The 24,460-nt window shown below is 39.1% G+C and overlaps 1 protein-coding gene across 3 annotated transcripts in view; it reads left to right on the plus strand.

The window, feature by feature from the left end:
- The window catches only part of SNCAIP (synuclein alpha interacting protein), a 93,945-nt gene that overhangs the window by 35,122 nt on the left and 34,363 nt on the right, over positions 1–24,460 (plus strand). For all 3 annotated transcript variants that reach the window (XM_017807386.1, XM_017807387.1, XM_017807389.1), the window contains exons 2-4: positions 2,590–2,692; positions 11,493–11,565; positions 22,428–23,290. In XM_017807386.1, coding sequence (XP_017662875.1) covers positions 2,636–2,692; positions 11,493–11,565; positions 22,428–23,290 — 993 coding nt within the window. In that variant the 5' untranslated portion in view covers positions 2,590–2,635. The remainder of the gene's footprint in view (positions 1–2,589; positions 2,693–11,492; positions 11,566–22,427; positions 23,291–24,460) is intronic.

Below are 24,460 nucleotides of genomic sequence, written 5' to 3' on the forward strand. Positions count from 1 at the left end.
TCTCTGAAATCTGTGAAATCACCATGTGCCTGAGGGCATTGTCCAAATACTTCTTGAACTCAGTCGGGCTCCCTGGGGAGTCTGTTCCAGTGCCCAGCCACCCTCTGATTGTTGGCATATATAGTCAGTGTTGTAAAATACATTTGACATATACAGTCAACATTTGTCTTGGTGAAACTGACTTAATAATTTGGTTTGAGCTGGTATCAGTAGTCACAGTGATAAACTGACAGCTAGTCTCTACCTCTGTGGAGAGGCGTCACAAGCCCTGCCTGCAAACTGCTCCTACATAGGCTCCATTCTCCACAAGTTCACAGGTGCTGCCATGAGCCTACTCCAACATGAACTTTCCACACGGCCGTAGCCTCCTATGGGCATCCAAGTGCTCTGACTTAGGGTCCTCCATGGGCTGCAGATGGATCTCTGCTCCACCATGGACCTCCATGGTCTGCAGGGGAACATCCTGCCTCACCATGGTCTTCACCACAGGCTGCAAGGGAGTCTCTGCTCCAGCAGAGCAGAGCATCTCCTCCCACTCCTTCACTGACCTTGGTTTCTGCAGAGCTGTTGCTCTTCCTGTATTGTCACTCCTCTCTCCAGGCTGCTATTGCACAGTAACTTTTTCCCCTTCCTAAATCTGTTTTTTTTTTTCTTTTAATTCTTTCTCATAGTTGTGGTTTGACTCCAACCAGCAAGTAAGCACCATACAGCCACTTGCTCACTCACCCTTGGAAGAGTAAAAGTGAGAAAACTCATGGATTGGATCAAGACAATTTAGTAGGGAAAGCAAAAGCTGTGCATGCAAGCAAAGCAAAACAAGGAATTAATTCACAATTCCCATCAGCAGGCAGGTGTATGGCCATCTCCAGGAGAGCTGGGCCCCATCATGCTTAATGCTGACTTGGGAAGACAAACACCATCACTCCAAACATCTCCCCCTTCCTCCTTCTTCCCTCCAGCTTTATGTGGTGAGCACGATGCCATGTGGTCTGGAATATCCCACTGGGTCAGTTGGAGTCACCTGTCTCAGCTGTCCCAACTCCTTGTGCACATCGAGCCTGCTCACGGGTGGGGTGGGGTGAGGAGCAGAAAAGGCCTTGTTTCTGCATAAGCCCTGCTCAGCAGTAATGAAAGCACCCCTGAATTATCAATAATGTTTTCAGCACAAATCCAAAACCCAGTCCCATACTAGCTACTGTGAAGAAGATTAACTGCATCCCAGCCAGAACCAGTAAATTCATTTAATGAGAAAATGATGCTGATAGTGCTTTATCTTCAGTAACTTGGTGAGAAACAAAAATTTGCTTTTCCATCTATTTCAGCTTAAAGCTGTAGATGCCTCTTGGTTCGCTTTCTAATAACTTCTCAAGAACAGGTGTCTTAAGGCCAGCTTTGTGCTTGGATAGTCTGTTATTAGGGAGATTGATGACAGGTTTGTTTGCCAATGACACCTGCAAAAAAGCATTTTTTTCAGACCCTTGATCTTAGGAAATTCTTAAATGCATATGAATGTTTCACACAGTGATTTTCTTTAGACCTACACAGCTGACTTCATTATTCATTGACATATTTCTTGGCAGTTGTCATATGAATAAACTGGGCTTGTGTTATATTTTTCCTTCAGGCATTTCCTTTTGTTGTCTACAAGTACTAGAAGGGTTTTATTTTCTTTCCTAATAATACTTAACGCTCATAGTATTTAAAAATGCATTACATTTTCCTGGTTCAGCTTCCTTTAAAATACCTTCCTTTTCTACTTTTACTTCTGTTGCACTTGTGTGTAGTGATAACACACACCTTCATTCTAGTTAGAATTAAGAATGAGGGGTTATTGTTTTTGATCTTCTGATTGTTTGAGCTACAATTTATTCAAATCTACATAATGACTTTTGCAGCCAAATTTCTTGCTTTGCAAGAGAATTTGCTCTTCTTTTTCTCTTGCTGTGAGAAACTGGTTAAGGCCCCTGATAATATGTACACACTGATATAGTTCTGGTTTTGCCTTCGTTACTGTTTTGTGATATATGCACTCGCAGGCTGAGTGGTGGTACACCATTCATCTGTAAAGCACTGGCTGGGCTAGGTGTTACTCTGCTTGTAAGCAGAGAAAAAGTGTGATAGGATTTTGTTTTCTATGCGCAACACGATTCTCTCTTCTTTTCTGCCATCTTGGGGAGAGGAAAATTGTAGTAACAGAAGTTGCATCCTTAAGAGAAGGTACGTCTTTAACACAGGAATGATTGCAAGGTTACGAGGGTGTTCAACAGCTTAGATCTTTACACCTGTATTGAGCTTCTGGAGGGACTGAATGATGCTGAATCAAGCATTTTTGATTTCCATTTTAAGTACTGCTTAGCTATTCATCCTAAAGATTGAAATATCTGCTTCATGATATGTGGAATAGATGTGGCAAATCATGTTTAGCTTTTAGGATTAAGTTATGATAGAGTTTAGTATTCAAGTTAAATGTTTTCAGTAATCTGCTGATAGCAAGTATAGCATACTGCTATGTATACCAACTGTATGAACCATTTCTATGTGGTTTTGACTCTTTATTTAAAGACAATCAATTTCTTTTGTCTTAATTAGGTCTTTACTTATGTGCTGACTCACCCAAAATGTCCATAGAAGAATAATGGAAGCTCCTGAATACCTTGACTTGGATGAAATAGATTTTAGTGATGATATATCGGTAAGTACAAATTCTATTTTATTTGTTCATGTTGAGACAATCTTAGATGTCTTAGTCCTGGTATAACAAACAAGACTTGTTAGAAGCCACACTTTTTACTGCATATATAGGAACGTTTAAATAGGTTGAATCTAGAATAAAATAAGATGTTTTGTAAAGGAAATCTCTGATAAGCTGGGAAGGAAAACTTGATTCTTCTCCTTCAGGTAGTAAAAACTACTTGCAAATCATATTAATAAATTAGTTTTATTTCTGGGTTGCTTGTCTCCATTTTTGTCCTGAATGATTTGTGTGCTGTAGTGCTAGCCTTAGACATGAAAATTGTAAGTTTACCTTTTTTAATTAAATGTATTTCAGTTGTCAAAAAACTTCTGCTTCTCTCACTTCTGCCCTTTCCACCAGTAGCTGTCTCCAAACACATCAGGATTTTATCAGTTGGTGTGTTGTAGTTACCTGGGAGTTGGTAGAGTACAGGAAGACATAGAAAGACTTCCAGGGATTTGTAGGCAGCACGCATCCTTAGAGTCACAACTAAAACAACTGCAGGCATAGTGGCAAGCAAAAGTATTGTTCATGTACATTGCTAGTGTTCTTGCAGGAAGCACTGATACAGTATAGTTGTCTATTACTCATAACACTACTCCTACTGCCAGTGTTTCTGCTTTTTGTGCAATAGAATTGTTCTATGTTTAATGTCTGATAAACAGTGGACTTGAGTACATAAATCAAGTCTCCTATAAGAAAGTTTATTAATACAATTTTCAGAGGAAAGTGTACCACTGTCTCCTTCCACGTTTCATAGTTTTATTGTTTAATTTTTTATTTTTTTTTTTTACAAAGGGCCTGGTTTTCCCTTTAGCATTTGGGACTCTTGATTCATTTTAAAACATTCCAGATGCTTTATTCACAGATAGATTCCTTTTGAAGAGGATTTTTTTTTTTGTACCTATTGTACTATTAAATTTTTATTAAAGCAGAATATGGCAAATGCCCAAAATATTACAAGACAATGAACCAATCTTGAGTGAATACCTTATTATGGGCAACATTCTTTTTACTGCTGTTATGTGCTAGATTATGTCCTGGTATCTGTTTCTATACTCCGTTTTGTAAAACTGTAAAACATAATAGATGTAACCTCTCCGTGCCTCTCCCATTGTGGCTGTTGCTGCATACTGGTGGGTTAGGTTACTCACTTTTCTGCTGAACAGCTCAGGCTGCCTGCTTTAATAGCCTGTTCTTTCATTGGATGCTGAACATTAAATAAAAAACCAGCACAAATTATTGAGGTAGCAGTTTTACTCCCTGCTTTAGCAATTAAGAGGACAAAGGATTTGTTTTCAGAATCCAGATTAAGAAGAGCATTCATAGTTATTGCAGTGCTCTACTCACGTCTTACTGTATACTACTTAGAGATGCCTAACCCTCACATTTTATCATTAGCCTGTTCTGGTGAGAGCAGCTGAACAGCATCAGTGTTAGCCAATTATATTGTTCCTGTTAGCCCTCTGGTTCTAATCCAGTGCAGAGGAGTGACTAAAAATAATGGCAGCAAAAAGTCTGTTAAAATGATGCTCTTACAAATGTACCTGAGTTAGAAAGCTACTGTGTATAGTCCAGACCTTTGTAGTCCATTTCATCAAAAACGATCAAAATTAAATAGACAAAAAAAATTAGATAGGAAGACAGGAATTTGTTTTAAAAGGCAAATAGATATATAAGTTGATTTGGAGTTTGGTTGGTTGGTTGATTGGTTTGGTTTGGTTTGATTTACTTTGTTTTGGGTTTTTTATGTTGCTTTTGTACATGAAAAAAAAGGAAACTACTTTTTTTCCAAGATCACAGAATCATAAAATGGTTTTGGTTAGAAGGGACCTTCAAAGGTCATTCATTTCCACTCCCCCTGTAATAGGAAGGGGCACCTTCCTCTAAATCAGGTTGCTCAAAGCCTCATTGTGATAGGTTGACCTTGACTGGTCACCAGGGGCCCACCAAGCCACTCTATCACCCCCCCTTCATTAAAAAGATGGGGACAAAAATGTGACAAAAACCCTGTGCTTCAAGGAGGGGGACATCACTCACCAATTACCGTTGTGGGCAAAAAAGGCTCATCTTGGGGATATTAATTTAATTTATTGCTAATCAAATAGCATAGGATAATGAGAAACAACGGTAAATCTAAAAACACCTTTTCCCCACCCTTCCCTTCTTCGCAGTCTCAGCTTCACTCCTGAGTGCTCTGTGTTGCCACCTCAACAAGTGCAGGGGGATAAGGGGGGATGAGGTTTGCATTTGATTCATCACATAGTGTCTCTGCCATTCCTTCCTTCTCATGCCCTTTGCCTGCAGCAGCATGGAGTCCTACCCACTGAAGACAGTCCTCTATGAACTTCTCCAGTGTGAGTCCTTCCCAGAGGCCACAGTTCTTTACGAACTGCACCAATGCGCATCCTTTCTATGAGGTACAGGCCTTCAGGAACAGATTGCTCCAGTGTGGGTCTCACAGAGAGTCACAGTTCCTGCCAGAAAACCTGCTCCTCTATGGTCTCCTCTCCACGGGCCTTAGTTCCTGCCAGGAGCCTGTTCCAGCACTGTCTCCCCACAGGATGCAGGTTTCTTCAGGGCACATCCACCTGCTTCAGTGTGAGGTCCTCTACGTGCTGCAGACTAAGTATCTGCTCCACCATAATCTTCTCTCTGGACTGTAGGAGAATCTCTGCTCCAGCACCCGGAGCACTTCTTCTTCACTGACCTTGGTGTCTGCAGAGCTGTTTCTCTCAGATTTTCTTACTCCTCTCTCCCAGCTGCTATTTTGCAGTGTTTTTCACCCTTTCATAAATCTGTTATCCCAGAGCAGCTACCAACATCTGTGATGGGATCAGCCTTTGCCAGCAGCCAGTCCATAATGGAGCCAGTTGCTTCTGACCTACATGGGGGCAGGTCCTCCTGTTAGTTTGCCACAGAAACCAAACACAATCATGAATAATGGGCATCTACAACTTCTCTGGGCAACCTGTTGCAGTGTCTCACTACCCTAATTGTAAAAAGTGTCTTTTGATATATCCAATTTAAATTGATGTTCTTTCATTTGCCCCTTGTCCTCTCACTACAGGCCCTGGCAAACAGTCTTTCTCTATTTTTCTTATAAGGCTCCTTTATATATTGAAAGGCCATAAGAAGGTCTCCCTGCAGCCTTCCGTTCTCCAGGATGAAGAACCCCAACTCTCTCAGCTTTGCTTCACAACAGAGGTGTCCCAGGCCTCTGGCTCTTTTCAAGGTCACCTTCTTGACCCACCAAAGAGGTCCATGTCTTTTTTGTCCCGGGGGTCCCTGAACCTGAGGCAGTACTTCAGATGGACTCTGCCAAGAATGAAGTCAAGGGGAAAGATTACCTCTCTCACTGTGCTGGCCATACTTTTTGTGCAGCCCAGGATATGATTGGCTTTCTGGTCTGCAAGTGAACACTGCCAGTTTAAGTCAAATTTTTCATCCGTCAATATATCCAGGTCCTTCTCTGTAGGACTGCTGTCAATACCCAAGTCTGTATGGATGCTGGGGGTTGCCTTGACACACGTGCAGGATCTTGACCTTGTTGAACCTCATGAGGTTCACATGGACCCTCAAGCCTTCCCAAGGTCCCTCTGTATGGTTTCCTTCTCTCCAGCAAATCAAACACACCACTCAGCTTGGTGTCCTGTGAAGAATTCCTAAGCATGCACTCCATCCCTTCATCTATGTCATTGATAAAGATATTAACTGGTATTGGTTGCAGTGTGCATCCTTGGGGGACACCACTCATTATTGATTTTCACTTGGATATTGAGCCGTTGATTGTAACTTGTTGGATGTGGCCCATTTTTTGTCCAAAGTAGCAGCAAGGATGTTGTGTTTGGAGGTAGTGTGCCAAAGACCTTACAGTTCAGGTTCGGGTAGATGACATCTGTAGCTCTTGTCACTCCATTCTAGAAGGCCGCTATATTAGTCAGACAGAGTTTGCCCTTTTTGAAACTGTGCTGGCTGTCTCTGATTGCCTCTGTCATCCACACATTTCAGCACAACTTCCAGGAGGATCTGTTTCATGGTCTTACTGGGTGCTGAGGTATGACTGACCTGTTTGTAGTTCCCAGGGCCCTTCTTTTTATCCGTGTTAAAAATTAATGTGCTATTCACTTTTATCCAGTCACCGGAGACTGACTGCTATGACTTTTAAAATAGGATTGAGAGTGGCTTAACAGCTACATCTACCAAGTCTGTGAGAGCTCTGGAGTCCATATATGATGCTTATTTTACAAACTAAGATGGTTCCATTCCAGATCCAAATAGTATAGTATATTTGACTGTAGTTTAGACAGCAGAATAAGTTTCTGGGGCTCTTGTTTACAATAAACAAAAATAATATTCTGTCTGCAGTGACATTAAGCAACCTACCTGAATATTTTCATTTATTTCGTCATTAATAACTATTCCCAGAAAGTAAGAAAAAAAAGGATCTCTAAGTTGCATTAAATCATAGATACATTATGAAATGTATGTTTTAAGCTTCTGCTTTTTTCCCATTTCTCCTGATTTATTCCTGCTTGTATGTTTTATGCTGCTGGTATGCCTACCTGGAGGTTTCCTAATCCTTTGATTGAAATGCAGGATTTCTATTGCACTGGGAAATTGTGCAAATTGAAACTATTTTATTTCTTTGTTTACAGAAATAATACGGGATAGCGTCATCATAACCAGAGCTCTTGATGCTAAGATATTTGTAAACACTTAAGGATTGACTGTCTAGATTATTGATCTGATCACTCAAATAGCTCTGAATTAATAAAACCCATGGCTCAGTGGTGCCAGTGTGGGACTGGGCCTAATTTAAAGGTTTGTGAAATGCAAGTGCAGTGATCAAATTCAAATATAATTAAACAGCTGTTGAATTGTCAGGGATTTTGAAACAACTTGAAAAACTTCATGTGAATCCTCACCTGGCAGTGAAGACGTAGAATATGTATAGTCAGTAGTGTGCCCAATCTACTCGCCTCCCATTTATTCAACACAAGGCACCTCCTGAGCCTGCTGTCACCCTTCCTTTGCCATAGGAAGAGCTGGATCACCCAGCACTGTGCCAGCCTAATCTCTTTCCTCCCCTTTTTGTTGTTCTGAAGCTGCTTAAATTGACACTACTGTTGAGAAAAATCTTCCTGCAACATCAGGCCAAGTGTTGTTGATTTACTTTTTCTCAGTGTAGCTTGCTACTCCCAAATAAATGACTAGGGAAAAGGGTGGTGTTGCGCAGTTATAAATGATTAAGAAAATATATTATAAAGTTATTCATTTTAATGGAATTTTAATATTAATGAGACAGTTTTCCACTGTAGCAAATAAACTGAAAGTAGACTGTTAAATAGTTTACAGTAATAATAACACCTGAAAAAAATAGCTGTAATGAAGGAAGGTTCCTGTTTTCAGTATCTAAATGGAAACAAAGAGCTATGCATTTAAGAGCAGGACAGAGTCACTGGTGTCTTGATCAAGTGGAGGTAAATTATTTGAGTTTTGATACTGCAGTTGGAGTTGGACACGGTCCTTCATGTTTTGAGGGTGTAGTGGTTATGATAACATGGTCTGAAAGTCACAGTGCATCCAACTTTGCACTTTAACTCCAATTTAGGAAATATTGAAAGTATTCTCCACAACAGAATTTGCAAAGTAACTTTTGCTTCTTAATTTGCATTTTTTTTACTATTTTTTATATATACATTTCTCTGCTTTACACAAGATCAGTTATTTCTTTTTTCTAACACTTCTTGGATGCAAGTGAGTCTGCAAGTGGTAGACAAGTGGCAAAACACAGAATAGCCATATTAAAGTTTTTTTTTCATGTGTTGGGTTTAGAATTCAGTGCATTAAAAGCTGAGAACCATATGAAATTTAAAAGGTTAACATTTGCATTAATTTAGATTCTCTAGTGCAGAATGAATAAATGTTTTGCATTATAAGGGAGGTTCCATTTTCCCCTGAATTAGCAGTGTCTGTTGGAGAAAGTTGGGAATATGGAATACTTGCTACTTCTTATCTCTTGTTTGCTCTTGACACTGTTCTTCCATCTTATAGAGTTCTTAAGGGTTTGACTAAATGCAGAAAAAGAACTCAGACTTAAAACAGTAATCAAAAATTCCATTATGTGCATTATATTGGGAATAAGCCCTTAGTTTTGTTACTGAATTTCACCCTCACAACAACAGACTTTAGTTAAATACTAAAGATCAGACTAAGCAGTGATTAACAAAGTGACGTGATGTGCTTAGTTCTTATATTGTCAGTCATGCATTTGGGCATGGCCCTCAAATCTGTCTCACTCTAATGGTGAAATGTGAGAAGTGGTGTTTAATTTTGTATGCAAAAAAATTGAAATTATCAAAGAGTTGGAAATAATTTATTTCAAATGATGTTGAATAAGCATTAAGTCTAAAATTCTGTTCTAAGCAAGGGTTGCAGTCTCAACGTCTTTTGCTGTCCCTCTGTGCAACATGGAAATTTACAGTTGAAGAAAAGCTAAAAAACATTACTGATGATTAAAACTGTAGCTAGAGTATTAGGGAAAAGTAGTTCTGGTGGGAAGAGCTGGGAATGGATTGTTTTTATGATTGGGAAAAGTCCACTTTAGAGTGTAACTTTAGTAGCTTCCTGGATCAAAAGCTGATTCTTCACATTTTACCCACAAAATACAGAAGGCAGAAATGTAAATGTGCAGAAATTGTTTTGAGGACAGAGGTGAGTGGGAGGAAATCTGTTAATGAAATCAAACCAATATGATTAAAATGTATAATCAAATTTATAACATTGAATAGATTTTTGGTGGTAGGATGAGGTAACTGAATACATTCCAGTGCAATGTAGAAACAGAAAAATATCTGTTTTTCCAGGAAACAACAGGAAAAAGACAAAAAAAAGGTGGCTTTCTGTTTTTGAGGTTGCCTGAAAAAACAATGGAATGGAATGGAATGGAAGCAATGGAATACCAAAGGCCTCTTTCTAATTCAATTACAAACTGTGTAATAGTTTAAACTGCACCAGCTGGTCTTGTGAAGCTACCATGTTCCTTGGAGACATGTTCCTTGGATTCTCTTAATAATCTTACTGGACCAGTTCAGCATCGCATTTTGAGTCTTTGTGCTGAAATAGCAAGATGTATAGCTTAACAACTCAGGCTTTATTAAACAACAACTAAAGTGAAGCACAGCACATAGTGTTTGTCCATGTCAGTGTTTAACTTGTTTTAATTTGTATTTAGTAGCATCTTTTTCCCCGTCTCTCTTCTGTTCTTTGTTGCTTTAGGCTGTCACATCCTGGAGCACTCACAGCCTTATAGAAAACCCCTTGTTTGATGGGGGTTGGAATCACTGGGTAGTTCTGTGGAGTACTGCTACACACTTTGATTGATAAGTTCAGTCTTGATCCTGGAAATACTTGTAAGAACTTCTTCTTGTGGTTGAGGTTTCTCAGTACGTCCGTGAATCAGGTCAACAAGAGAAAAAGTAAAGCATGGGAGGTTTTCAAGACTTAATAAAGTAACTACAGTCGTTTGAATAACAGTCTTAAACTTGCACCAGAAAAGCAAATTACTCTTGCATTTGGTCTTATGAGCTTGACTTTAGACTATTTTGAAGTAGATTGCCAGCTGTACATTAGAAACATGTCAAACATTGAATGACAAACTGTCAGCAAAAACCAAGACAATGTATGACTGTTTCTTTTTTGTGTAGAAAGTTCATGTGGTTTTATGTGGAGTTGTTTTGCTTCATTGGTCAACAGCACACCAGCTAAAATATCTGTTTCTTTGAAAGCATATGGTGTTTATGTATTCTTTAAAAAATTTCAGTTGCGCTAATCCTAAATGCTTTTTTCTGTTTTAGTTTCGAAAATACTGGTTTTTATTGTTTGGGTTTTTTTGTATAAGCAAAGTCATTGATCTTTCTCTCACAGACATAATGATTTTCATTTGTTTAAGTGAAGATTCCTGTAACATTTAGGCATTTGATTAAGGAAGACTTGCTATTAAGTAACTGTATATCAGAATGTATGGATTTATAATACTGGATCATATGTCTTTCCAAGGGTATTCCACAAGTTTATAAGGAAAAAAATTGTATTTAGTAAAATAAGTACGTCATCCCTGTTATATTTCCTTTTCTAATGCTGAATTCAGAAAATAACTTATTGATTAATATCAGATGTATTTGTCACATCAAAATAATAATGCAAGTTTACTTTAATAAAGCCTAGGTTAGAGAAATGAGCCTGTCGTCTCATATGTATATGTTACACATATCCATCTCTGAAATCAGATCTGTACAGTGCAAACATTCACTTTTACATACTGGTTTGTGAAAGCTTGAATTCTAATTTTTAAGCATGACATATGTTGCAGTGCAGTCACCATAACAGATGCACAGGTGGGCAAAGTGAGACCCTTGATGTTTACTGTGAAGCCCAGATGTATTCTGTCCTTTGATGTATCTTGCATTTTGTTGCATTCTGTTTTTGACTTAAATAATGGTGATATGCAGGAAGGAGAAATCTGAGGTAGGGAGATGCTTTGCTGTTGCTTTGAATGTCTTTTTCATATACCTCAAGGTGGATCACAAAAGCAAGCAGGTACTATCTACTTTTCTCGTGAGAAGACCATCAGACTGCCAGAAGTACCCTTGGCTGGTAGATTTAGTTAGTGTCCATGAAATTTGGACCTCTTGAAAGTCCTACTTTTTATCTTTTTAAATTATTACTTCCATACATTTTTTTTCCTTTTTTACAGTATTCTGTAACTTCTCTCAAGACCATCCCAGAATTATGTAGAAGGTGTGATTCACAAAATGAAGACAGATCAGGTATGATGCCCGCTTCTGTCCACCCATCATTTCCTAGGCCTTTTTTTTTTTTTAGTCATGTACAACTTGGCAATAATAGCTTCTTGGCAGTGTCCTGTTGTTTTATTTTCTCTCATTTCTGTACGGCTTTCTGGAAACATGACTTTCTTTGTTTTTTTTTCAACAGATGTTAGTTCATTAGAAGGGAAAAAAGTTCCAAAAAAGGATTGGCTGTATACAGATAAATGTAGGGCTTCATCTCAGCAGCTCCAAACCGCAGTATATGCAACAATTTACTTGAAAACCCGAGAAACCATTGGTGACAAGACGTAATAATGTAGGCGCCAATGAAAAAATGTTGGATATATTTATTACCCATATGGTCACGACCAGTTTGAGGGATGATGTTTTGCCAGAGTCTGAAACTGTATCAAGGATGCTACATGATAGAATCTGCTCTGAGGCATACTGTAACAGTTAAGATTAAAGCTGAGTTTTTTAGTTTAATAGTGTAAACTAAATGAAGAATCATGGCATATAGATGAGAACCAGCTGGAGACCTTCTCCCTGCCTCCCTGACAAAAAGTGTATTCAGTGTTGTTTTTCACTCTGTAAATCAGATTAATCCGCTTTTATTTTTCTCTTCCTGATGGAGGATAAATGAATTGGTGAGAGGAGCATTTTTGTTGAGCTATGAAAAGTTTATTGTGCTTTCTGGCATTTTAATTGAACTTTGTGAATGTTGTTTCATCAAGTACTTTTATAAAAGAAATGGGAGACCTGGAATTCATGGGATGATAGAAGGCTTTCAGAACTGTGCTATACTTGGACAACTTTTGTTTATATATTTCCTTACAGACTGTTTTAAATTTCTAATATATGTAACTAAGTCAAAATTTTCTGATAGCTACTTCTTCTGCCAGAGTCATTAAAGGCCAGGTCATCACATGCCACTGTTCATGGCAATAAAGAAAAGCAAAGGTCTCCTTACCACACTTGCTTGCCATGTTATTGCCCATACAGGGCACAGCAGTGATTGCACACACATTACTTGTTGCAAGTAAAAGCAGGGAAGAAATGTAAAGGGAGAAGACCTCTTATTCACCGCCCTCAATTTGCCCTATCTCACTCTACCCCAATCTCCCAGCATCCTCCTCCATCCTCCCCTCCATATTCCACTCATTCTTCACATCATCTGCCATTGCACCTTTCTCTCCTTCCCCTGCCTCACCCCATCTCTTTTTTTCTCTCTTCTTCCTGCCTTCTTACTAGTTCTTCCCCCCTTCTTCATCCCTTGCATCCTCCTGTCCCCTTTTATCCCTTCTCCTTCCATCTTCTTCACCTGTCCTTCCCTTCTTCTTGCCCGTTCTTACCTCCATTTTCCCCACTGTCTTCCCATTCTCCTATTCTTACACAATTTCTCCACACTATTCTCCCTCCATTCTTCTCTCATTCCTCCTGCTTTTTCTCCTCCTATCTTCTTTCTCACCCACTCTTCCCTCTTCTGCTCCTCATTCTTCCCTGCCATTCTCCCTAGCATTCATCCCCTCATTCCTCCCTACATTGCTCCCACCATTCTCCCCTCATTCCTCCTCCCATTCTTCTTTCCCCATTCTCCCCACCATTCTCCCCCCTGTTTTCCCATCTGTTCTCCTTATCGTTCATCCCCACCATTCTTCACTCCCCTTCTTTCTAGTGTTCACCCTGCTATCTTCCTCCCATTTCCCCAGATCTTAATTTTACTTCCCCCACATTCTTCCCCCCCCAGTTTTTCCCACCATTCTTCCCCACTAGTCTTTCCTCTGTTTTTCCCTTCAGTCATCCCCCCAAGTATTTTCCAATATTCTTCCCACCATTCTCCTAGACCTTTCTTTACCCAATTCTTCTCACTGTTCTCCTCCCCATTATTTAATGCCCCTCATTGTTATCCCCCTTCATTCCCCACCCAGTATCTCCCTCATCTCTTCCATGTCTCCCTCCTCTCTACTTTCTCACTACTGACATTCCCACTCCTCCTCTGCCTATCAGTATATGCAGCTGATCATGTAGCAGAGGAGCTTTATCTAATCTTGTCATACAAGAGAATTAAAGCTACTCATTCACTCAGCTGCTCCAAGAGAAGGGTGAACCAGAGAAGGAGAGCAAGAATAGCCCCTAAGACAAATTGCAGTGAGTGGGGACTGCTTAGGCACAGAAAGAAAAGTATATTCTTTCTAAAATTCAGATAGTAGTCACAAAGTAAAATGTGGACCAATAGCAAAGATGAAGTATGGGCTATGAGCCCTTCCTTTAGATTGGGGAATGCTGACACTTATTGTGTAGCTCTGTTGTTCTATGGTTGCTTCTGCAGTTGGACATTTTTTAATTATGATTTTAATTACATCTGCATTCTTCTATTTCCTTGAAAAAGGGTTGACAGAAGCAAATAGAGTCATTGCTGGAAGACAGTATAGCTCTGGCTGCTACTACAGTAGTCTGCCAGTGGAAGTTAGTTCACAACTTGGTTAAAAGCCTTGAGTAAAAAAGGGGTCTTTAGCACTGATAGTAGTATTGGCAAAGTGGAAACTACTAAATTCTGTTTTTTCTCTCCACTTATCAGTTATGAGCTTTGGTGAATACGAAATTGTACTAAAATCCTTTTGTTTTTACTTTGCTTGGTTACTGAGTAATCATGTAGTTCTGGAAAGGAGGATATCACTTTACATTTCTATACAGACTTCAGTATCTGAAGCATCTTGAAATGTCAACATCAAGAGCTGCCTTGCTCTTGACATCAGTCGACATTGTGTAAGGCCTCATATGCTGACTTTTCATAGTTGCTTTTGATGCAGTTTCTTGCCTTCCTCATATGGTAGACCATTAAAATAATATTGCCAAATTATTGTTGGTACCTGCTATTTTTGATGAAGATACACTGTATCATAAATATTTAGTATGTATGGCATTCATGCTATTTTGTATCTGTACTCCATTGTCAATTCAAGTAGTTACACCTTAGAAAAACACAAGGTTTTACAAAGAGCTGCTCCAGCTGTCTACCTCATACTGACTCTGCTTAGCTAGGGGTTACATTTCTTCTTTAAAACAAAGGACTTTGGAAGCAGAACTGTCCAAGAGTTATTTTTTTAGAAGAATTTAAAGTTAAGCATAAATTGACCACAGATTAGATATGGCAGGATTATCATGGTCTAAAAAACAATGTCAGCTTTGTCTCAGAAAAATATTTAGTTCACTAAGATAGTTAAGACAAAATTATAGAGAAAATAAGATTCAACTTTATCTGTGGCAGCCATTTTCACCGGCAGGATGATTAGAACAGATTTGAACTAGACAGTTTCTCACTGTGAAATTACATTTTTTACTTTTATGGCTAATGATATGGAAGTCTTATTATTCATTGTTTGTTGATAAATGTGGTGAATAGCCTCTTAATCCCTTTTTGTTTCCCTATTTCTTGTAAACGTTGAATAATAAGTTAGTAACATATGAAAGTGTTTGATTACATTGTTTTTGAATTACTCTAAATACTTTTAATCCTAGACAAATATCAGTGTTTATGACTCAGTGTACTTTATCAAGCATTTCACATAGATTTCTGATTTTATTCTAACTATTTCTGCCTGTCTGTAACGTTTTCTCAAAATTACTTGTTCTTTTGAAAAAGGAGGTATTAGAAAGTCTGAGAAAGGTTTTCTCATTGTGTAGTTTTTCCTCCTTGAACTCCCACCGTCACTTCCCCTTATTGGACATCACTGGCCAGTGACATGTAATGGTGAGAAAGTCCTGTGGTTCCTTCTTCACCCTTTTGCCAGATGTGCATGGAAGCCATGCAGTCAGAGCAGTCTCAGTCCTCACTCAGAATCACAGAATATTTTGAGTTGGAAGATACCCACAAGGGTCTTTAAAGTCCAACTTCTGGCCCTTCCCAGGACAATCCCAAGTATCACACCACGTCTGAGAATATTGTCCAAATGCTTCTTGGATTCTGACAGAATTGGTGCTGTGACCACTTCCCTGGGGAGCGTGTTTCACTGCCCAGCAGTCCTCTGGGTGAAGAACCTTTTCCTAATATCCAGCCTAAACCTCTCCAAACAGAGCTTCCTGCCATTCGCTTGTGTTCTGTCACTGGTCACCAGAGAAAAAAGATCAATGTCTCTCCCTCCTCTTCCCCTCATGAGGAGGTTGCAGACTGCAATGAGGTCTCCCCTCAGTCTCCTCTTCTCCAGGCTGAACAGACCAAGTGACCTCAGCCACTCCTCGTATGGCTTCCCCTCAAAGCCCTTCACCATCCTCATTGCCCTCCTTTGGATGCTCTCTAATAGGTTAATGTCTTTCCTATATTACAGTGCCCAAAATTGCCACAATATTCAAGGTGAGGCAGCCGCAGTGCAGAGCAGAGCGGGACAATCCCCTCCATCAACTGGCTGGTGATGCTTTGCCTGATGCCCCCCAGGACACAGTTGCCCCTCCTGGCTGCCAGGGCACTGCTGACTCATATTCAACTTGCCATCGACCAGGACCCCCAGGTCACTTTCCATGGCGCTGCTCTCCAAGCTCTTTTTCCCTTGTCTATACACACAACCAGTGTTGCCCTGTTCCACGTGAAGAATCTGGCACTTCCCCTAGTTGAACTTCTTATAGTTAGTGATTTCCCAGTCGTCTAATTTGTCAAGGTCTCTCTCCAGGGCTGTCTGTCTTCAAGGGAGTCAACAACTCCTCCGAATTTTCTATCAGCTGCAAACTTACTTAGTATCCCTTCAAGTCCTGCATCCAAGTCATTTGTGACGCCTCAGTGTCCTTCTTGGATTTAGGGAATTCTGACTCAGAAAAATTCCAAGGGATCCTTGGAGCCAAAATATGTGTGCCAGTACCCCCAGATTACACGGTGAAAGATATATGAAATTGGCAAAAAAATGCAGGGCAAATCACAGTTTATCTGCAGTAAAGCACGATTAAGGGTAATTGTTTTCTCTGCCATCATGCTTCAAGAGAATGATCTTTGTAGCTAGCATAATAACCACTAGGATGGACATTAGTTCCCTTGGTTAGAGCAAAGTGCTAATAACTGTGGCCTGTACAGGCCATTCCCTTAAAAGTTGGACTCAGTGGTTCTTGAGGTCCCTTCTAATTCAGAATATTCTGTGATTGTTCATCTCCAAAGATATAAAATTGAAAAATGTAGTTTAAAAATGGATCTAGTTAGCTCATTTTTTCTGAAATGAAGTGTTAACCAGTGTGCCCAATGATTTCCAGCATTGTTTAATGTAGAATGATGAACTGAAACAGAAATCAGTCCTTTATGCTTTTCTTATTAAGCATGGAATTGGTTACGTTCTTTCTGGACAAATTTTCTAAGGCCATTTGAGCAAATGGCTCAAGACATCTGTGTTCAACAAGCTTCACTGAGCCATGTCATTGTTGAAGTAAATTCTGTCATCTATGACGACTTTTGGTTGCCATTAAATGAATGTTTCAAATGAAGGCAATATACTACTCTAGATCTTTATTCACAGAATGATAAAAACAAATTCACCTTTCATGTTCAGCAGGTATTGTTCTGCAATACTTCATTCCCAGAGTAACTACCATTCACAAAATTATTCAAAAGATTAGTTTTCTATTTGAGAAAAAGAAATAAATCAATGAACATAAAAGTGCAGACAATTTATGTCTCAAGCTCCTGATAGTTTTTGAATTGTATGAGAAAGTAAAGTGAAATTTAATTTGGAAGCAGTGTTACATGGCATCAATTTGACAGCCTGTTGTGCTCCAGATATCTCCCGGGTAAATATACCTGAAACAATACAATATTGTTTGGATCATTCTTTGGTAGAATAAAGAAGAATTTTCTCTTACAATAAAGCAATACTTGTGCTAGCTGCATATAAAGTCTTTTTCTAACTCATTTTCACATCCTCCCTCTTCCTGTTTTGTGCCAAAATGACCTCTTCTACCTTCCTTTTACATCCATAGATCAATCTGAACAAGGGTAAATCCGATTTATTAATTTCAAAATTTTCTTTGCATCTCCTATATTCTCTACTTTATAATGACAGCTTTGGTACTGTTCTTCTTTAAGCCAAGATAAGAAAAATTATTCATTCCCTGAGGCTCGTAACTGTGTTTGAATTACCTGGAAAAGATACATTGTTATTTAAAAGCATTAATTATTATTTACCCTGTATACTCTTTCTTTCTTCTTTAGAGTGACTTCAAATTCCACTTAATGGAAACAAACCCTCTTTGTTCTTACCTGTGCAGAATTGTTCTTTATTTCAGGTTCTCATGATGTACAGCTTACAGTAAAGACCTCTAAAGAACTTCTTGTACAAGTTATTGATATATTAAAACTATAAAACAGTGCCACCTTCAGTTAAAATTGTTAAATATGAATTCAGTTATATTAATAAAACAGTAAATAGATATTCAGAACTGCTTTTGATTATCCATTGACTTGGGACATCTCTTCCTCTATCACTTGGAGCCCAAGTACTGCTGCTAGTGTGAGAGAAACATTTGTGTTAACAACGAGGAGTTTTCTGAAAGTTTCCCTAGTATAGTCAACACCTCAGCATCTGTATTCAAAGTCAGAATCACAGTGCTTTAAATGGACCTGGAATTAATACAAGTCTTAATTGATTCAAGAGTCTCTGCTGAAGTCATATCACAAGGAAGAAGCTCAGGCATTTCTTTCAGATGACAGTAAAACTCCAAACACAAAACTTTGTATAGATTTGTTGCAGGCCCCCTCCCAATATTACATGAGCAAAATGTTAAAATACTGCATTTAAAAAAATGTGGGCAGTTGTCAATGCTATTCCCATATTTTCTTAATGAAAAACTTGCCAGTGTTATTTTCATTATACTCAGGACAATTTAAAGGTATTCTCATGTTTGGCACTAGATTGTAAGTATCACAGAAACTGCCTGTAACACAACAGGGTAAAGTTTCATCTGTGCATGAGGTAGTCGTGACAGTTGGAGAAAACCCAAAGAGTTACCCTGTAATGCTGCAGACGCTTGTATACCAGATAAAACTCCCCCTCTCACCTCCCCATGTTCTATACATGCCCCCTTTTCTGATTACTTGTCCCCAGTAGTTCTAGGACATCTATAAGTAAGTAAATAAGTAAATAAAACTATAAATAAACCTACAGGCCTCTTGATTCACATTTTGCATTTTCTCTACTCAATAAGAACACAGAGCACAATATATGATGAAGAAATACTGCAAATTTGACCTTTGCAGGTTTTCATCAGATAGAGCTTTCTTTTGTGCCAAGGCAGTGCTTTGACACCTCAGGTCTATCAGGTAGCACGACACTTTTTCACTGATGCGAATGAAATCTGCAATTTTTGTGTTCCTCTCTCTTTCTGCTTCAGCAACACAACAATGGGATTATCCAAATCTCTTATATTAATGAATAAAAGTTAAGGAAATAATTTTGACAACATAGTTGGGAAAAAAAATTGTTGTTGTCACCTTTTAGGAGTATACCAGAAATATTTATCAGATTCTGGAATCAAGCTAGCTGCTCCACATTCTCCTGCCTTAAGCTCAATCTTTTACTGTTGTTTAAAAAAGAATTAAACAGTATTTATTTGACCCAGACTTTTAATGGCCCCTACCTGAGTTCATAAGTATGGAAAGATGAGCAAGAGGTTTTTCCTCTGGAGCAGCTGTTTAAGACTGTTCACAAAATTCCTGCTGTGCTGGTGCTTCTGAGGCCATAGGCAACGCTTGCTTTTGCTTCTTCAGGGAACAGTCATCTGAAAGCAGAATGAAAGAGATTCAAGCCATGCCCTGGTCCACTCTGACCTCGTGGGGTGTAGAGGGAAGCTGTGCTGTAACTGCCTGAGGACTGGTGCAGCCTTTACAGCGCCCAAGTAGTAAATAGCACAGAGAAATACTGTGCCAACCAGTCTGGCTTTCTTTGTTCCCTACTGCTCTATGTTTAAATGCTGTATACTAATCCTTTATTAAAAGCAGTGTAAATCCATCATCTTAGTTAAGTGAAGAGTATGTTTTTAAGACAGTAAAAGTATTGTTAACTGTTCTTGGTGTTCCAGTTTGTTTTCTGGAAAAACAGTGTTTGTAAAGAGATGTTGGAAAGAAAAACAATGAAAACTGGAAGAACCTTACTCTACTCTAACGCTGATGAAAGAGAAATACATGACTTCACAATGAGCCGAGACAAATCTGTAACAAAGGTCATTGCTTCTTTGCAGTGTCTGATTTTACAATTTTGTCATCAGTGGTTTATGTAAATGCAAGTTATTAAAGTTAAAAAGTGGAGAAAGTGAAGCAACAAAATAAATGTAAGCTTACATAAAGTGACGACAAACAAAATGTTGATGCCTTTTCCTCTGTCTAGACCCCTGTGTTGAAAGCAGTGTTTTCATAAAACTCAGACAGAATTCATTTCCATACTGAGTGCTTAATAGTTCCTGTCAGAACAAAACAGCTGGGAAACATATGGTATCCATTTCCCTGTATCACTTGGAAAAAATTTCTCATGTAAATAAAACCAACATAAAAGTGTAGGCCTTTGAACCTAGAATCTTATACAATACATAAATAAGCCAGTACAGTGCATTCTTTGTATTGGCCCACTAAGTTACATGCCTTTTGATTATTATTATTTTTATTTCTTCTTCGGAAATGTTTTCTTAAGAACTTCCAAAAGTATTAATGTAATTTTCAGACATCCGTAACTACTAAGACATACTAATCTTTCACTTCAGATATTAATGTTGCACTGAAAGTGTATATATCTGTTTCCTTAGGAAGGTGTTCATGGCAAATTGTGTGTTTTGACCACAGATTAGATCCCACTGATATGCAGTTAGCACATGTTATAAATCTACTTTGTTTAAACACTATTCCTGACTTTCAGAATGCATTAACTCTTAGTGTACATTGAAAGGGTCATAATAACTGTCTAAAGGCTTTAGAGGTTTTACTGCTGTCCCTCAACTGAAAATAAAAAAAGAAAGAAAACTCTTTGCCAGAGTTCCACTGATTATGAAGATCATAAATATCACCAGCTGGGACTGTGTGAAAGAGTGTAAATTCAGTAGGATTCAGTTCAAGTTCAGTAGGATTAAGAGTTCAGTTGACTTGAGCTCCCTTCCTTCTCATAAGTCAGATTCACTGGTCAAACTCTATATCCTGCAGTGCACTGAAATAATTGTCTGGAAGGTCCAGAGCTATGGGGGGGTATGTGTGTGTATACAGGTTGTACATATAAGGGATGGAAAGTTTGACAGAGAAGCCCAGCATAGAGAGGAGAAGTGGAAAAGGAAACATCATAAATAAGTAGGCTTAACTTTTAGATCAGAGAATCCCAAAATTGTTTAGGTTGGCAGTGTCCACTTGAGATCATCTAGTCCAATGCTTAAGCAGGGCCAGCTAGAGCAAGTTAAACCCAGGAAACCCCGGATTGTGTCCAGTTGAATTTTCAGTATCTCCAAGGATGTAGACTTCACAAAGTCTCTGGGAAACTGTGCCAGCATTTGACTAGCCTCACAATAAAAAGTGTCTTCTTGTGTTCAGATAGAATTTCATGTGTTTTACTTTTCATGTGTTTTATATTGCCTCTTGTCCTACCAGTAGGCACCATGGAGAAAGGCCTTGCTCATGCTTCTTAATGATGACATTCCTCCTGACCCTTTTCTTCCCCAAGCTGAACAGTCCCAGCTCAGAGTTGCTGTTCATATGAATTTCCAGTTCTTATGTGAAAAATACATCTTCCAGAGAAAACAGGCCTTAGAAATTGAATTGTTGTTACTGTTCTTAAAACAAATCCAATAAAATTTTTTTACTAACTCTGTTGTTGCCCTCCCAAAAAATCATCCTACTCTTATGATGCATCTTCATGCAGGGTACAATGAGAACTAGCATAGTTGGACAGGACTGTTGTAAATGCCGCTAGGCTATTATTCACAGAATATGTTAAATTTGGAAGGGACCACAGTGAGTCATCTGGTCCAACCTCCCGGCTCAAGCAGGGCCATCCTAGAGCAAAATTGTGTCCAGATGATTCTTGAATAACTCCAGTGAGAGAGACTCCACAACCTCTCTGGGCAATCTGTTCCAGTGCTCAGTCACCCTCACAGTAAAGCAGTTCTTCCTCATGTTCAGGTGGAACTTCCTGTGCATCAGTTTCTGCCCGTCTCTTGCCCTATTGCTTGACACCACTGAGAAGAGCCTGACTCCATCTTCCTGACACCCTCCCTTCAGATACTTATATACATTTATAAAGTTCCCTCTCAGTCATCTCTTCTTGAGGCTGAACGGTTCCAACTCTCTCAGCCTTTCCTTCTAGGAGGGATGCTCCAGTACTTTAATAATCTTTGTCAGCCTCCACTGGACCTGCTTCAGGAGCTCTATGTCTCTCTTGTACAGAGTAGCCCAGAACTGGACACAGCACTCCAGATATGGCCTCACTAGGGCTGAGTAGAGGGGCAGGATCACCTCTGTCGACCTGCTGGCAATGCTTTTCCTACTGCACCCCGGGATACCATTGTCCCTTTTGGCCACAGGCTCACATTGCTGGCTCATGGACAATTTGTGATTGTGGTCCTCCATTACTTGATAAGAACTACTTTTTTTGTAATTATTACAATGTATGTAATTATTACAATGTATTGAAGAAAGTTTCTTTTCTGGAGTGTTAAATTCTTCAGCTATTTTGATAAAGATACCATTAAGTCTGCTTAGATATGAATGTGGCATGTTATCATATAATTCTTGTTTCCAGTGTTTGGCCAGGTATATCTTTAAAGCGTGCACAGCTTTATATGTGCACAGCATGCATGTATCTTTATATCATGCCACATGATAGCAGTCACTTCTAAATCAAATTCCTCTGTTTCTAAAGTTTCCAGCAGCAGCTGGAATTGTGGAGTGTCAACTCTTCTCGGAAATGCACAGAAACCAACAGGAATTGCAGATGTGTGCAATAAATTCAGACCTGTGAAGAGAGTTTCCCCATTAAAGCACCAGCCAGAAAGCTCTGAGAACAATGAAAGTGATGACCAGAAGAACCAGAAGGGAGAATACCAGAAAGGCAATGATTCTCAGTCTGCACCTCCAAATGATGACCAGAGTCCTGGAGAAGGAGAGTGCCTTAAAAGCAAAACCATTGAGCCTGCTGTTCTGCTTGGAGAGCTGGAGCACTATGACCTGGACATGGATGAAATTTTGGATGTGCCTTATATTAAATCAAGCCAACAACATGTTCCTTTTACAAAAATAGCTCCCGAGAAAAAACTTTTGGGTGTGTGTTCAACAGTGAATGGTCTTAGTGGCAAGACTTGCTCTGCAGGGAACACAGAGAGCTCGCCTGCTGGCGGGACGCAGTTCTGTGTGCTGTCTCCTGTGAAAGGCTCTCAGCTGAGAAAAACACAGCCCACTGCCCTTGATCAGCACAAACATTCAGCAGAAGAATTAGAGCTTTCCCAGCCTTTAGTTAAGTGTAGCTCGGTCCATGACTCTGAAGGCCAAGGCAAGGGCTTCCTCAGCAGGACATGTGTTGATCCTCATGCTCACAAAACTGAGAAGACCATGCCAAACTGCCACCGGAGGACTTTCCACCTGCAGACGGCAATGGCAGAAAGCAAGCAGCTGGAGGAACTGAGTATGAACTGGAACAATGCGGGGGCCCCAGAAGAGAGGAGCGAAGAAGTGAAAAAAATTAAGAGCATCTTAAACATTGTAAAGGAAGGCCAAATATCTTTACTGGTAAGTATCATCTTTTTCATAAAAAATGTAGAATAAAAGGGATCTGTGATCTGGTTTATTAAGCCAGCTAAGCTGATGAAGTGAATATTTTGAACCACTGCCCTTTTTATCTTGTACACTCCTTCGAAATAGAGCATATAGTCTTCCAAATGGAAAGTCTTAATATTTAAATAAAATATATAGCAAAACCAAAATACTAATTTTATGTAAACATACTCAAGATTGCTATTTTATGCAGTACACTGAAATCATATAGAAGGCCGACATTTTAACTAGTGAGATCACTAAAATATCAAATTGAAATCCTACTTGAGTTTTGCCTTCACAACATTTGTGGGTCACTTTGCTCAATTATTGCTGATTTACCTTGGTTGTTATTTAGAGGTTGATGATGGGAACGGAGGGGCTTCTATTGTACTGATTATTATTCAGGAGTGTTTACGCTGTCTTGTTGCAGCAGCATTCTCACGCAGGAGCTTTCTCTAAAGCTTTGTTGGCCTCTGACCCATATGAATTTTTTTTAGTAAATTCTAGTGCTGTGATCAGGCACTGTCAATGGTGGTTTCCAAAGTAACTAGTTACAAGCTAGCACAATGGTGCAGAGCATGTGATCTCCACACAGAACAGCTGGTGGAGGAACAGTGTATGTGTGAGAACTGTTTTTGTTAGATTTTTGTTTAGCTTCTCTGTTTACCAGTCTAGCTCAAGCAGAAAGGCATGCTTTTAACAAAGAAGCAAGAACAAAGGAAGATATTCAAAACTAGATGGAGGCAGAAGAGACTATTAGATTGCTCATTAAGAAATAAAAGCAAGTTAAATTCACCCTGAAATAGGGTGGGGGAAAAAAAAAGAGGTTATCCTAAATAAGTAGATGGAAAGAAAATATATATTTTTTCCGAACAGGTCAAAACCTCTGAATGAAGTAGACTCATTGAACAATACTCTGGCAAGTCTGCACAACTCTAGGAACTTAGTTATTGCTACTCCTTAACTATGTCTTCCATCCTTTGTTTTGCTTTTGGAGTTTCTCAATCCAAATGTTTTCAACTAATTAAAATTAGTTGAAATAATGTCTTACGTCATGGTTGTGTAGAACTTCGAGTAAATATTCCAACTCTTTTTTTCATGGAAAGAAGCTATTACATGAAAATCTTCTGTCACACGTTTTAA

This window comes from Lepidothrix coronata, unplaced genomic scaffold (genome assembly GCF_001604755.1).
Source record: "Lepidothrix coronata isolate B3197 unplaced genomic scaffold, Lepidothrix_coronata-1.0 Scaffold18, whole genome shotgun sequence".
NCBI lineage: Eukaryota > Metazoa > Chordata > Aves > Passeriformes > Pipridae > Lepidothrix > Lepidothrix coronata.